This window comes from Mobula hypostoma, chromosome 12 (genome assembly GCF_963921235.1).
Source record: "Mobula hypostoma chromosome 12, sMobHyp1.1, whole genome shotgun sequence".
NCBI lineage: Eukaryota > Metazoa > Chordata > Chondrichthyes > Myliobatiformes > Myliobatidae > Mobula > Mobula hypostoma.
In genome coordinates, this window is record NC_086108.1 from 94,828,828 (window position 1) to 94,843,925 (window position 15,098).

Consider the following 15,098-nt stretch of genomic DNA (forward strand, 5'->3'; position numbering starts at 1 on the left):
ATTATGTATTGCATCGAACTGCTGCTGCTAAGTTAACAAATTTCACATCACTTGCCGGTGATAATAAACCTGATTCTGAAGTGTCTGTCAATGAAAAAAACAACCCGTTTATTCTTATAGGTTTCAGTCGTTTAACCAATGACCCAATTACATCATTCCACCTTACCTCAACTTGGGGATCCCTTATCTCATGCACCTGTTAGATGCTACTGTACAAATACTATTGAGAAACCTAAAATAAACATCCACTGTTTTATACCATCAGGAATTAATTTTGCTTCAGAAAAATCACACTGCCATTTTGCTGAAAGCTGATGACATACTATGTTTACAGTGCTTTTATGTGTTTTATTACAATCCTGTGATTAATTTCTTAGCTTTGCTTTTATTTTCCTAGCCAGATAAAACTTACCATTCCTTTTTCTGCTTGAGGATAGATCTGGGTTCATTCTATCCAATGAATCTCCACTTATGTCAAAAACATATTGCTGCTTTGAGACTTGGCTGTTGGTCAGACTAGACTCCAGCCTCTGAATTTCGCCATCTTTCATTCCTAATTTCAAGCTAAAGGAGAACAACTTCTGTCAAAAATGCCATAAAGCAAATACATGGTGTCAAACAAACAACCTTCTGAACACATTTTTACTTCACCATACTGAACTAAGGCATTTACTCAAACTTGCTAAGGGAAAATAGGAAATGCTGTATCACAAGGATCAGTATTAAGACCACTGCTACCAGCATACTCATAAATGATTTGGATTCGAGAATCAGAAATATGAAAATAAAATTTCCACTAAATTGGGGAAATAGATTTTACTGAGTAAAAAATTATAAAATAGCACCAAACTTGAAGAATGAGTATATAAATGGTGCATGAATTTCAACATAAGCATCTGCGAATTAATGCCCTAGGTAGACAGAATAAAAAGCCAAGCGTTCTTTCAAAAGTAAGAGTAAATGTAGTAGGGAAACAAGGAGTCTGAAGTTTCAAAAGCAGAAAGTGTAGCTGTATACATAAAGTTAAGACGTTCCCTTCTTGAGGATGAAAAGCATATTATGTTAAACCGATAAAATTTTGGTTAGGTCAAACTTACGAGCATAATGCATAATACTGCAGGTGATATTATGATGGAAGGGAGTAATGACCTGTGGATAAACAAGAGCTGGTCATTGGCTTCAGAAAGGGGGGCAGTGCACAAGCTCCTGTCTAAATCAATGGTACTAAGGTTGAGAGGGTGGGGATGGTCTAACATTGAACATTGTCAATCAGCTCACTAACTTTTCAGAATTTTTTTTTGTCATAATTAGATACACTATGGAATATTTTCAACTTAACTGAATGAGTGCAGCTTCAACCACACTGTCAAGGCTGAACACAAACAACAACAAAGCAGCCTACATGACTGTCATCCCAGCAGCCAACTGTGCCATTCACTTCCTCCATCACTGGCACACCAAGTCTGCACTGTGAATCATCTCTAAGATCCACTGCAGCAATTCAACCACACTTCATCAATAGCACTTCCCAAAAGTGGTAACTTTTATATCTAAAGATGAAGAAGTTAAACAGCACTGGGGAACATCAGGACCTTCAAGTTTTCTTCAAGGCCATAAACTATATTTGACCATATATTACCCATGATTCTAAACTTGTTCCAACATCACAGAAGTAGATTGATCAGGCAAAATGCAAAGCTTTAAAAGCAATTCATGTGGACTGCCAGATTTGAGGGATAAATACTAGCCTTGAGAGCTGTGCCTGGATCATGGGAGTGAAAAATAATTGTTTTAATTTTCTGTCACAAATATAATCCCTAACATTTTCTTTGTTGCAAACTCTGATATATTCCACTTGGTAATGTGGATCATGGCATTCAGCCCTTTTATATGCTTATAACAGTCTTGCTGCCATTTCCAGGAGGGGTTCGTTCAGATACTCTTCTCCAACATTCACTGAAGTTGAGTACTCTGGACACTAGATGGAGCAATAGTGCAAAATATTTTTTTCAGATGTCTGTGATTCCTTCAGTTCAAAGCAAATTTATATCAAAGTACATATATGTTACCACATACAACCCTGAGTTTCATTTTCTTGCAGACATACTCAATAAATCCAATAACCACAACAGAATCAATGAAAGACCACACTTACTAGGCAGACAACCAATGAGCAAAAGACTGTGCAAACAGACATAGAGCCTGAGACAGAGACCCAGAGAGAGAGAGAGACAGAGATACAGAGACTGAGAGACCCAGAAAGAGTCAGAGACACAGAGACAGAGACCAAGAGACACAGACAGAGAGACAGAGACCAAAGAGACCGGGAGACACAGACAGAGAGTAAAAGACCAAGAGACCCAGAGACACAGAGACCGAGGGACAGAGAGAGAGAGAGAGAGAGAGAGAGAGAGAGAGAGAGACACACACACACACACACACACACACACACACACACACACACACAGACAGAGAACGACACCAAGAGAGAACTCAGATAAGACATACTGTTAATTCACATCATCACATGTGATTGTAGTTCCAGTGGCCTACAATCTTTACTGGCTTCAGCCTCTTTGAATTTAATTATTAAGTTGCTACATTGTAATTTAAAGCCAGACCTTTTACAAAGTTTGTATATTATTAATCAGAAAATTCAGCTATGGAACCATAACCCATGCGGAGCCTACTAAGGAGGGATTCAATTATAGTGTCACTTTGTGCAGCATCCTTACTGGCTTTGTCACTTACACACAGTCAGATATTTTTAAATAAATTGTCCTAAAAGTTTCAAGCAGAGGCAGCATTTTGGATAGATCCGGAGTGGAAGACTTACATTTACTGAAAAAAAATCCAGTGGATACCTTGTGCAGAATTGTTTGATGTAACTAACAAGGTTACAAAAAGAAAACTGCTCCAGTGAGTAGCTCCTTGATTTTAATCTGAATGAACTCAATACTTTTAATTGGTCAATTTCTCCACTGCTGCTTACTGGTTCAACAGAGAATGAAAGTTTTCTTGTTACCAAAAACATTTGGCTAACATATAAAGTTATTAATAGAGATTATACCATACACACATTGGCTATGGAACATAAATTCATATACATGTTGAAGATACAAGTTGAAGAACAGTAACTAGTATTGAAGACGTGAACTCTAGTACCAGATGCCATGCTATCCTAATATACGTAGTCAAAGTACTGGAATCTGCCTAAACATATGGAAAATTACCAAGGGAAGTCCTATTTACAAAAAGCAGGACAAATTCAGTTTGCTTACTATCACTCTCCATCATCAGCAGCATGATGGAAGGTATCATGAGCAGTGCGACCAAGTGGCTCCACTGAATCAGCCACATGAATACTGTGACTACAAGTTGCAGCCTGGGTATCCTGGAAATCACCTCCTGGCACACCAGAGCCTTAGTACTATCTATAAGGCACATCACAGTATAATGGAATACTTACCACTCTCTTGCCTGAGCGCACCTCCAAGAACTCTCTTCCTTGACTCCATCTAAGGCACAGCAGCCCACTTCACTGAGACTACCTGAACCACATTAAACATCAATATCCTTCACAGCAACTGCAGCATGTACCATCTATAAAACGCACTGCAGTTATTCATCCTGACGATTCCAACAGCACTTCTCAGATGTGTAGCTAGTACCACCAAGACACAGAAGGGTAGCATAAGAAGAACACCACCACCTTGCAAGTTCCCCTTCGAGTCACACACCTTGATTTGGAAATATGGACCACATCTTCATTGCTACATGTTCTACATCATTGCACTTCCTACCCAGAGTACCTCCACAAGAGGGGTTGCAGCAGTTCAAGTAGGCAGCTCACTAACATCTTCCTAATGGCACTTAGTGATGGACAATGAATGCTGGCCTTATCAATGGTGCTTATACCCCAGAAATAACAAACAAAAACAAAACTAGGTATACAGTGGCATGCAAAAGTTTAGGTACCCCTGGTCAAAATTTCTGTTACTGTGAATAGTTAAGTGAGTAGAAGATGAACTGATCTCCAAAAGTCATAAAGTTAAAGATGAAACATTCTTTTCAACATTTTAAGAAAGATTAGTGTATTATTTTTGTTTTGTACAATTTCAGAGTGGAAAAAAAGGAAAGGAGCACCGTGCAAAAGTTTGGGCACCCCAGGAGATTTGAGCTCTCAGATAACTTTTACCAAGGTCTCAGACCTTAATTAGCTTGTTAGGGCTATGGCTTGTTCACAATCATCATTAGGAAAGGCCAGGTTATGCAAATTTCAAAGCTTTATAAATACCCTGACTCCTCAAACCTTGTTCCAACAATCAGCGGCCATGGGCTCCTCTAAGCAGCTGCCTAGCACTCTGAAAATTAAAATAATTGATGCCCACAAAACAGGATGAGACCATAAGAAGATAGCAAAGTGTTTTCAGGTAGCCGTTTCTTCAGTTCGTAATGTAATTAAGAAATGGCAGTTAACAGGAACGATGGAGGTCAAGTTGAAGTCCGGAAGACCAAGAAAACTTCCTGAGAGAACTGCTCGTACGATTGCCAGAAAGGCAAATCAGAACCCCCGTCTGACTGCAAAAGACCTTCAGGAAGATTTGGCAGACTCTGGAGTGGTGGTGCACTACTCTACTGTGCAGCGACACCTGCACAAATATGACCTTCATGGAAGAGTCATCAGAAGAAAACCTTTCCTGCGTCCTCACCACAAAATTCAGCGTCAGAAGATTGCAAAGGGACATCTAAACAAGCCTGATGCATTTTGGTTTGGAAACAAGTCTTGTAGACTGATTAAGTTAACATAAAACTTTTTGGCCGCAATGAGCAAAGGAATGTTTGGAGAAAAAAGGGTGCAGAATTTCAGGAAAGAACACCTCTCCAACTGTTAAGCACAGGGGTAGATCGATCATGCTTTGGGCTTGTGTTGCAGCCAGTGGCACGGGGAATATTTCACTGGTAGAGGGAAGAATGAATTTAATTAAATACCAGCAAATTCTGGAAGCAAACATCACACCATCTGTAAAAAAGCTGAAGATGAAAAGAGGATGGCTTCTACAACAGGATAATGATCCTAAACACATCTTAAAATCCACAATGGACTACCTCAAGAGGCGCAAGCTGAAGGTTTTGCCATGGCCCTCGCAGTCCCCTGACCTAAACATCATCGAGAGTCTGTGGATAGACCTCAAAAGACCAGTGCTGCAAGACGGCCCAAGAATCTCACAGAACTAGAAGCCTTTTGCAAGAAAGAATGGGCGAAGATCCCCCAAACAAGAATTGAAAGACGCTTAGCTGGCTACAGAAAGTGTTTACAAGCTGTGATACTTGCCAAAGGGGGCGTTACTAAGCACTGACCATGCAGGGTGCCCAAACTTTTGCTTCGGGCCCTTTTCCTTTTTTGTTATTTTGAAACTGTAAAAGATGGAAATAAAAAAGTAACCTTGCTTAAAACATTAAAGAAAAGTGTCATCTTTAACTTTATGTTTTGGAAATCAGGTCATCTTTTACTCGCTTAGCTATTCACAGTAACAGAAATTTTGACCAGGGGTACCCAAACTTTTGCATACCACTGTACATTCATTTTTAAAGGTTGATCAGAATTATCATGTCTATTAAAATAATACATTACAATGATCAATGTAGTTTAAAAAATACCTTGGGTCTGCAGAAAGTGAATTACTGAAAGCAGCACTTGATTTGCAATCTTTCCTTTCATTTTCCTTTCTCATATTAAAGACATCACTGCAGTTTATTATCCCTGCACTGAATACACCACTTTCACTCTGAAACAGAAGGAATCAGAATTGAAGGACTGCATGATTAAATTAAAATTCTGAATTAATAAACAATATGTTTTGAGCAGCAGGTCATTACAGACTGGAGCTTCATTCCCTGCAATATTAATTCATTTCTTAGAATACAATTTAATCAGCATCTGGCTCTCTATACTAAAAACAACATGTATAATTTTGGACCTCAAAGTAATACCTGCTCCTTTGGTAACATTCTATTATTTGTTGGTCTTGGATATGATAGCTGTATGAATTGTAATTCATTAAATTTTTTTTAATTTCAAAATATACTTTATTCAAAAATAAATATATACAATAAACCATTCAATAACTTTTCATCCTTTACATACGTTTCCATTATACTCAGTACATATCCGTATTTATAGCCACCCACGTGGCACTCCAGTAGTTCTGCTTACCATATCATTGTTGAGGGGTATACTCCCCGCCCACCGACCCCTCCCACTCCCACGGGTGGAGAAACCTATACTGTGGTCCTTCCCCACCGGGCCCTAGCGGTGGCTGCACCGAGTTTCAGTGCGTCCCTCAGCACGTACTCCTGCAACCGGGAATGTGCCAGTCGGCAGCATTCTCCCTCGGACATCTCCATGTGCTGGTAGATCATCAAGTTTCGGGCCGACTAAAGAGCGTCTTTCACCGAGTTGATGATCTGCCAGCAGCACCGGATGTTGGTCTCCGTGTGCGTCCCCGGGAACAGCCCGTAGATCAGAGAGTCCTCTGTTACGCAGCTGCTGGGGATAAAACGTGACACTAGCCCGTCCATCCTCCTTCACACCCTCTTTGCGAACTGGCAGTGTGCAAAGAGGTGGGTCACAGACTCCTCCTCACTGCAGTCCTCCCGTGGGCAGTGGGGTGCGGAGACGACGTTCCGGGCGTACAGGAGGGCTCTGACTGGGAGGGCCCCTCTCACCGCCAGCCAGGCGAGGTCTTGGTGCCTGTTGGTGAGATCTGGCGATGAGGCATTTTGCCAGATGAACTGGACAGTCTGCTCAGGGAACCACCCCACTGTGTCCATCACGTCCTTCTCCTGCAGTGCCTGCAGGACACTACGTGCCGACCACTGCCTGATGGCCCTGTGGTCAAAGGCGTTCTCCTGGAAGAACTTTGCTACGTAGGACAGGTATGCTGGCAACGACCAGCTGACTGGGGCGTTGCGCGGGAGTGGGGCCAGACCCATCCTTCGTAGCCAGGACGATAGGTAGAACCTGGGCACATAGTGGTTCTTGGTGCCCACATACCTGGGCTCTACACACAACCTGATGCAGCCACATACGAAGCTGGCCATCAGGGTGAGGGCGACATTGGGGACGTTCTTGCCCCCGTTGTCCAGGGACTTGTGCATGACGGTCCGTCTCACCCGCTCCATCTTGGATTCCCAGACGAATCTGAAGACAGCCCGGGTGATTTCCGAGCTGTAGGAGCGGGGGACGGGCCAGAACTGCGCCAAGTACAGCAGCCCTGAGAGCACCTCACACCTGATGACCAGGTTCTTGCCCGTTATCGACAGGGAGCGCCCTCCCCACAGTCCCAGTTTCTGTTTCACCTTGGCAGTCCGCTCCTGCCAGTTCTTGTTGCACGCCTCAGCCCCTCCGAACCAGAGCACATTTGAAAATAAAACAATGAGGCTTAAATTGAAAATACTTGAAAATCGGCAAATGGATGATTACAACCAATGAGCATTTAGGTAGTAGCAAGTACCTTACAATAAGAAAGATTATTTAACTGACAAGATTTAAAACACTTTTGTCTGCTAAAGATGATGTGAAAGACAAACAAGCATATTCGGTGTGAAGGAGCAGAGGAGTTGAATGAGAAATGCAAAGGTGGGGAGCTCATAAACAGAAACTGACAGGTGTCAGTTTTGCTGGAAAATCTATGTTAATACTAGATGACACTTGTATAAATTATCACATGATCAGCATAGAGCTTTTCATTGTGATGGGAAAAGCCTCAGTCAAACATGCAATATCAAAAATGATATATCTAACAATGGTGCATTCTGTTTACAATGTACTGAATTACAGCTGAGCTTATACATTCCAGGCCTCTGAAGAGGGGTTTAAACTGAGGACCTTCTGAGTCATGGGCAAGAATTCTACTACTAAAATAAGTCAAAAACACCTCTTGATAATCAAATAATTTTGTACAAATGGTAACCTTAGTCCCAGGTCTTGAAAAGGAAGAAACCAATTAATATAATGTGGACTGTAAATTAAATCTTTTGAGGTATCAGTGTTATTTATGTCTTGAAAGGATTTGAATCTACTTGGGAACAAAAAGAAATAGATGCCACAATGTTTAAAAAAAATCATTGATTCCTTCAACATTTACTCTAGTTTACCTCTTTATTTCCTGTCCGATGCAGTTGCAGAAGTGACTCCAAGTTCTTCATCTCCAATTTAGTGCTCTCAAGCTCTTTACTGAACTGAAGCATCTTTTCATTTTGGGAAGCTGCAAGTAATCTTAGTTCTGCATTCTCCAGCCTCAGGCCTTCCCGATCTTTCAAAATTATCTCTTTATTAGCCAGTTCATTTTCCAACATTTGAATCTTTTCCTTCGCATCAGATAACTCTGAAGACAACTCTGAATCTTTAGCCTCCATGTCCCTTGGAATCACCTTCAGATCGCAGTTCTGTTCCTGTAAAAGCCTATGTACGTAACAGATATTTTAAATATACCAGTATAAATGGGAGTGGGTCATAGGCCTTTCCACACTTAATAAACAACTTAGCAATAATTTTATTGTTGCTCTGCTGTGCAGAATTATTTCAAGCTATGACAAAAAAAATTTTTTTAAATATCTACTTCAAAAAAACCTGTTCAAGAATGCATAGAACATCTAGTTAAGCTTGCATTTCTCTATATTAACTATACTAGTGTAATATGAAATTTTCAACAGAAGACAGTAGGGGGAAGAAGACGAAGGTCTGCAAGGTAAAGGGAGGGTGTGCACAGGAGAGAAGGAATGCACATAGGATAGGTCGTAGCGTGGATGCAGGAAAGAGAGGAAATGTGCGCACAAGACAACTAGTGTAAAGAGGTTGCCTGTAGGAAAGAGAAAGAGCACAAGCAAGAGAGCGATGGCGCATGAGCACGTGCGATGCAGAACACGTGTAGGAGACAGAAAACACTGCAAGAGGGAGATTGTGCAAGAAAAATAAAAGGAGAATGTAAGATAATTAGGTACTCTAGTGTGATATCAGCTACAATCACATTTTGAACTGTAAACATTACCACCATATTTGGAAGAACAGTGAAACTGCTGAAATATACTGTTGAAAGATTAACCTGATTTCTTCATTCTTTTTTTCTAACTCTTTTTCTGCGGCGATATATTTCTCGTATAACTCTTCTTTGTACTTGTCACAGTGTTCCAAGCTGTTCTGCAAATTCTCTTCATTAGCTTGAAACTAAAACAAAAAAAAGATCGAGCATTCCCACGTATTTTATGCTTACAATAAAAACCTAACTCTACTGCCCTTCTTACCATAGTAATTTTTTCAGCAGTCTTTTCCTTGTACCGTGTGAAAGCTTCAGTAAGTTCTTCAGCATTAATGAGGGCTTCATTTCTTTGTTGCTCAGCTCTACATAAGAACAAAAATAAATTGTCTCCTTGTTAGGTTAATTATCAAAGAGGTTCTTAAATTCCCACTTTCTTAAAGAGTGGCAATCTTGATCATTTTAAAATGACAGATTTGCCCACTTGATTTTTGTTGAAATTCAACTGTCAATTATGTGTGTATTCTGCAAGGCTATTGTCTTCTTGAAGATGATTGTATTCTCATCTATACTGATTATACACTCTTCTCTCCACTCTGTTATCTGAAAATTTTTGAAATTATGTTTTTGATTCTCAAGTCAAATTTGTAAACATATATTTTGAGGAGTTGATCCCTGAAAGTTCGACTTTCTATGTAGGTAAGCAGGTAACACATCACTGTGGGAGACTGACTCACTGAAACATACTAAAGATCAAAATGGATCACTCTTAATTTCCTTAGAAATTTAATTCAAATTGTTAGAATTTTGATTACCTGAACCACTTATTAAGCAATAAGTGAGCATGGGCAAAGTTAGCATCTAATAGAAATCTAAATAACTCAATAAAATTGCCATTCAAACCAAACTCCATTAGAAATATTCTCCACAATAAAAGTGTTTACGAATTTAAGTTTCTGAATTATCAAGTGAATAGAAAGACCACCAACAAAGAGGCAGTGATCAAAATATAACCTAACAACATCTGAAAAGAGATTTTCTCCACTGTGATAGTATAAAGTAATGAATTTAGTATTTTTATAATCTTCTAGCCCTTTTAAAATGCAATCAGAGTTGTACATTGTTGGTTTTACATACTCTAAAGCAAATTTAATACAACTACATGTCAAGTTCCCCACTTATGCCATTCACTTGACCACTTTGATAATACATCTAATCTATACTGCACTTAATCAAAAAAGAAAACAAATGCAGCAGATGCTGGAAATCTGAAATAGAGAAAGCCAGAAATAATTATGAAATCAGGCATCAACTGGAGAGAAAATCTGAGGTAACATTTAAGGATGATTACATTTCATTAGACCTGTGAATAGTTAGAAATCAAACATACTTGATGTTAGAAGCCAAGTGAAACAAATATGAAAGACCCTCACCCAATAGCCACTTTATTAGGTACACCTGCTCATTAATGCTCATTAATATAATCAGCCAAACATGCAGCAGAAATTCAATGCATAAAAGCATGCAGATATGGTCAAGAGGTTCAGTTGTTACTCAGACCAAACATCAAAATGGGGAAGAAATGCTGTCTAAGTTACTTTGACCATAGAATGATTGTTGGTGCCAGAGGCGGTGGTTTGAATATCTCAGAAATTGCTGATCTCCTAGAATTTTTACACACAACAGACTCTAGAGTTTGTAGTGAATGGTGCAAAAAAAAAATCCAGTGAACAGCAGATCTGTGGACAAAAACAGCTTGTTAATGAGAGGTGTCAGAGAAGAATGGCCAGATTGGTTCATGTTGACAGGACAGTGTCAGTAACTCAAATAATCATGTGTTACCATAGTGTGCAGAAGAGCATCTCTGAAAGCACATTACATCAAACCTTGAAGTGAATGATCTACAGCAGGGGTCCCCAACCTTTTTTGCACCGTGGACTGTTTAATATTGACAATATTTTTGCGATCCGGCCAACCGGGGGTTGGTAGGGTTGTCAATGGACAAGAATAGCAGTCAGATACGGGACACTGTGTTCACCCCCGAGAGAGACTACCATGACCATGAAGTCTTGCACGGGCACCTGTGTGCACATGCGTGTACGTGCCGATTTTTTTCTACAAATTGTTTTTGGCAATTCTGTTCAGTGAAACTACACTGTACATACATTATTTCTACTTTATATATGCTTTATATAGGCTGTGTATTTATCATATCATTCCTGCTTTTACTATATGTTAGTGTTATTTGGTATGATTTGGTAGGTTATTTTTTGGGTCTGGTAACACTCAAAAAATTTTCCCATATAAATTAATGGTAATTGCTTCTTCGCTTTATGTCATTTCGGCACGAAAGGTTTCATAGGATCACTCTACCTTAGCGGGGGAAATACGGGACAAGGGTTGTCCCGTATGGGACAAACCAATTTAGCCCAATATACGGGATGTCCTGGCTAATACGGGACAGTTGGCAACCTGGGGGGGGGGGGGGGGGTGGTGGTGTGGGAAGAGGTGGCGTTAATCACGACCGGAATATAGCTGATAAGTCAACTATAAGTGGCTAACACACTCAATTTCATTTCTAAAAGGGTTTATCTAACAAATTTAATATTAAACATATAGCGCATATTTTCCTCGCATGAATATAGTGATAAATCAATTATGTCACTTATAAGTCGATAGCATCATAACATTTTAAGTAACGTTTGGATATTAAACACACAGCACATATTTTCCTTGTATGAACATATAAAATCATTGCAACACACCAATATCGCTGAATCAGTGGGAGCCCTGGGCTTGTTTCCCTGCAACAAGACGGTCCTATCGAGGGGTGATGGGAGACAGCGATACTTGAAGGGGGTTCCTTATGTCCAGTCTATTCTGCAATTCAGTTTTCATTGCATTCATTGCAGAAAACCCCGCTTCGCAGAGATATGTTGGAAATGGAAGGAATGTTTTCAGTGCTTTCGTGGCTATATCAGGATATTTAGCCTTGACTTTGATCCAGAATGCTGGCACAGATATGTCAAACATATTTTCAGCCGGCCGTCATTTGCAAGCTCAAGGAGTTGATCTTCTTCCCGTGTTGACATGGATGACACGTGCGTAATGACCTCGCGTGCGTTCAAGTTCAACAGTGGGCGTGACAGGGAATGAGGAAAGGTGCAGCTGACTCATATCGCCAAATCATATCATTTTCTCGTGGCCCGGTAGCACATGCTTTGCAGCCTGGTACCAGGGGACTATTGATCTACAGCAGCAGAAAACTATTTCAGGTTCTGCTCCTGTGGCTACTTTAACAAGTATACTCCTGAATCTGATAAAGTGACCACTGAGTGTATGTTCAAAGGATAATATACCAAACTTAAAGATCTTTTTTCAAAGTGTAAAGTTCAAAGTATGTATGTGTCACCACACACTACCCCAAGATTCACTTTCTTGTGGGTGGAGTAAAACAAAGAAATACAATAGAATCAATGAAAAACTATACTGACAAACAAGCAATGAGCAAAAGAAGACAACCTGCGCAAATACCAAAATAAATAAATAGTGCGAGAACGTAAGTTGTAGAAGCCTTGAAAGTGAATAAGTGAGTCCATAGGTTGCAGAGTCTGTTTAGTGTGTCAAGTTGAGTGAAGTTAACCACATTGGTTCAGAGATGATTGAAGGTTAATAACTGTTCACGAAACTGGTGGTGTTGGACTGAAGGCTGCTTTCTATACCTTCTTCCCCATGGCAGCAGTGAGCATGGCTTGGATGGTGAGGACTGCCATGGCACAAATGTAGAAGCTTGTAAAAGCAAAATGAAGACCAGCTCATTCCTTCAGATAAATTTCTTATAGGTCACCAGACTCTGTAAGATGCATTTACTAATCTTATAAGCATTCACTGAGACGTAGTTCCTTATAGTAGGACTTGGCCTTTACTAATTAGAACCTTTGCAGAGTTCAAAAATCTGGATTGCGTCCATAACCTTTCTGGTGTTCATCAAAACTCAGTGAGTGAGGTAGTGCAAGGGTTAGCACAATGCTTTATAGTACCAGCATCCCGGGTTCATTTCCCGATGTTGCCTCTAACGAGTTTGTCTGTTGGTAGGTTAATTAGTAAATTGTCCCATGACTAGGCTAGTTGGGGGGTTGCTAGGCAGCGCAACTTGAAAAACCAGAAGGGCCTATTCCACTCTGTATCACAATAAATAAATAACTTGGATAAAAAAAATTATTTGAAGCATCTGTTGACACAGTACTTAGCTACCTAAACTTCCCTCTGTAAGGATTCTTTTTGAGCACTGGTTCCACAAAATTTTAAAGTTTTATCTTAAGTTCTATATTATACCAACACAAATTTTGAAGTGCAAACCATATTCTGCACTGATGAGTTTTAATGAACAACCTTGGAAATATTTTGGAACACATCAACTTCCTGAAAATTTGTTGTCTAGATCAATATCTTGCATTTACTGTATGTAAAGCATCCTTAACAAAATATTTTCTGACCAGGACATATTCCACTGTCAAACACTACCTTTTTCCTCTTCTACTTTGTTCATAAAGCTCTTCTTTTATCCTTTTGCATTCTTCTGACAGCTCTTCCACCAGTTTGTCCTTCTCAGCTACCATCCACTGACTCTCATCCAACTTTTTTTCAATAACGCTTATTTAAAAAAAAAAAGAAAACTCATATTGGAAGAGGAAACAAATGTTACTCTACAGTATTGTGCACAAGTCTTCGGCACATTATTTATAGCTAGGGTGCCCAAAACTGTAAATCTGGCGGGAGTAAAGGATGCTGGGAATAGTGAAGGTAAAGCACCGCGTGAACCATGTGGGACAGGTGGCAGCAAAGGAGTGCCAGGGGCAGGGTGTAGTGCGGGGCAGACACCCAGCCCTGAGACACCAGGCAAGGTCATCGGATTCCAAACAATTGATCATTACAGAATGTTTATCTGGTGCTTCCCTCCCCTCACTCCTCCCCTTTTCCCAACCATGAATCCCCTCTCTCTGTCCCCTTCCCATTCCCAGTCCACAATAGAGATCCATATCAGAATCCAGTTTCTTTTTGCGGCAGCAGTATGGTGCAATGGATAAAATTACGACAGTACTGTGCAAAGATCTGAGACACCCTAGCTATACATTTGTGCCCAAGAGTTATGTACAGTATTGTACATCTAAATGTTATGCTCTTTTACGCAATTATAATTTGCCAATTCCACTGCTAGATTATAAAATGTTGAAATGAGATAAAATTTAACATTATAAGCTAAAAATAAATGACACCAATAAAGAATGCAAAATCTGGACCTTTCAAACAAGTTAGGATGGTTTAATAATCACTATTAACTATATATTTGGGACTTAGCTTTGTTGAAGAGTAATCTTGCAATGTGTCAAGTTGTGAGTGTTATGAACAAGCAGTTCATCTGCTGTTATACTGAGTAAGAACTGAGACCAGGATATGAGAACATGTCCTATTTTAAACTAAGGCAATTTTATATTTGCATAAATAAGTGAACGGGCTTTCTCTAATTTCTCATTTGAAAGATCATACATCTTCAGCAAGACAGGTACTAAAGTGTTACGGGACAGTTTGATTATATTCCTGGCATCAACAACCTTTCGCACTGCAACATCCAACAGAATATCCTAGGTAGACCCATAGTTTGCAATACCTGACAAAAACTGCATTACTACTTTCTTTTACCTGAGAGCATTCTGTTGAGACTCTATTATTGCCTCTAAATCTAGGATATCTCCATTTAACTGAGAAATATGATGTGTCTTTTCCTTAATAGATGGTCCAAGATTAGAAACCTGAAAGTAAAACAAACACAAATCTTCAGGGTAATATTCGACACTGATTAAAACACTTCAATCATTACTCTTAAACATATCCACCCCTCCCCCCCACCACAACAGTTTCTCAACTCAATTTCCTAATCTGATCAAAATACGATGGGAATCTGCCAATTTTAATAATTTGAACCAAATGTGAACATTCCTGGTAAATGTGAACATTTCTGGTAAATTTGGTGAACTAGTTTATTACTGTCACATATACTGA

At 39.7% G+C, this 15,098-nt stretch overlaps 1 protein-coding gene across 4 annotated transcripts in view; it reads right to left on the reverse strand.

Moving 5' to 3' along the window:
• The window catches only part of ccdc18 (coiled-coil domain containing 18), a 137,395-nt gene that overhangs the window by 94,299 nt on the left and 27,998 nt on the right, over positions 1-15,098 (reverse strand). For all 4 annotated transcript variants that reach the window (XM_063064638.1, XM_063064639.1, XM_063064641.1 and 1 more), the window contains 7 exons: positions 14,739-14,848; positions 13,563-13,691; positions 9,307-9,403; positions 9,108-9,229; positions 8,161-8,467; positions 5,662-5,789; positions 413-564 (listed from right to left, as the gene is read on the reverse strand). In XM_063064638.1, the coding sequence (XP_062920708.1) occupies positions 413-564; positions 5,662-5,789; positions 8,161-8,467; positions 9,108-9,229; positions 9,307-9,403; positions 13,563-13,691; positions 14,739-14,848 (1,045 nt within the window). The remainder of the gene's footprint in view (positions 1-412; positions 565-5,661; positions 5,790-8,160; positions 8,468-9,107; positions 9,230-9,306; positions 9,404-13,562; positions 13,692-14,738; positions 14,849-15,098) is intronic.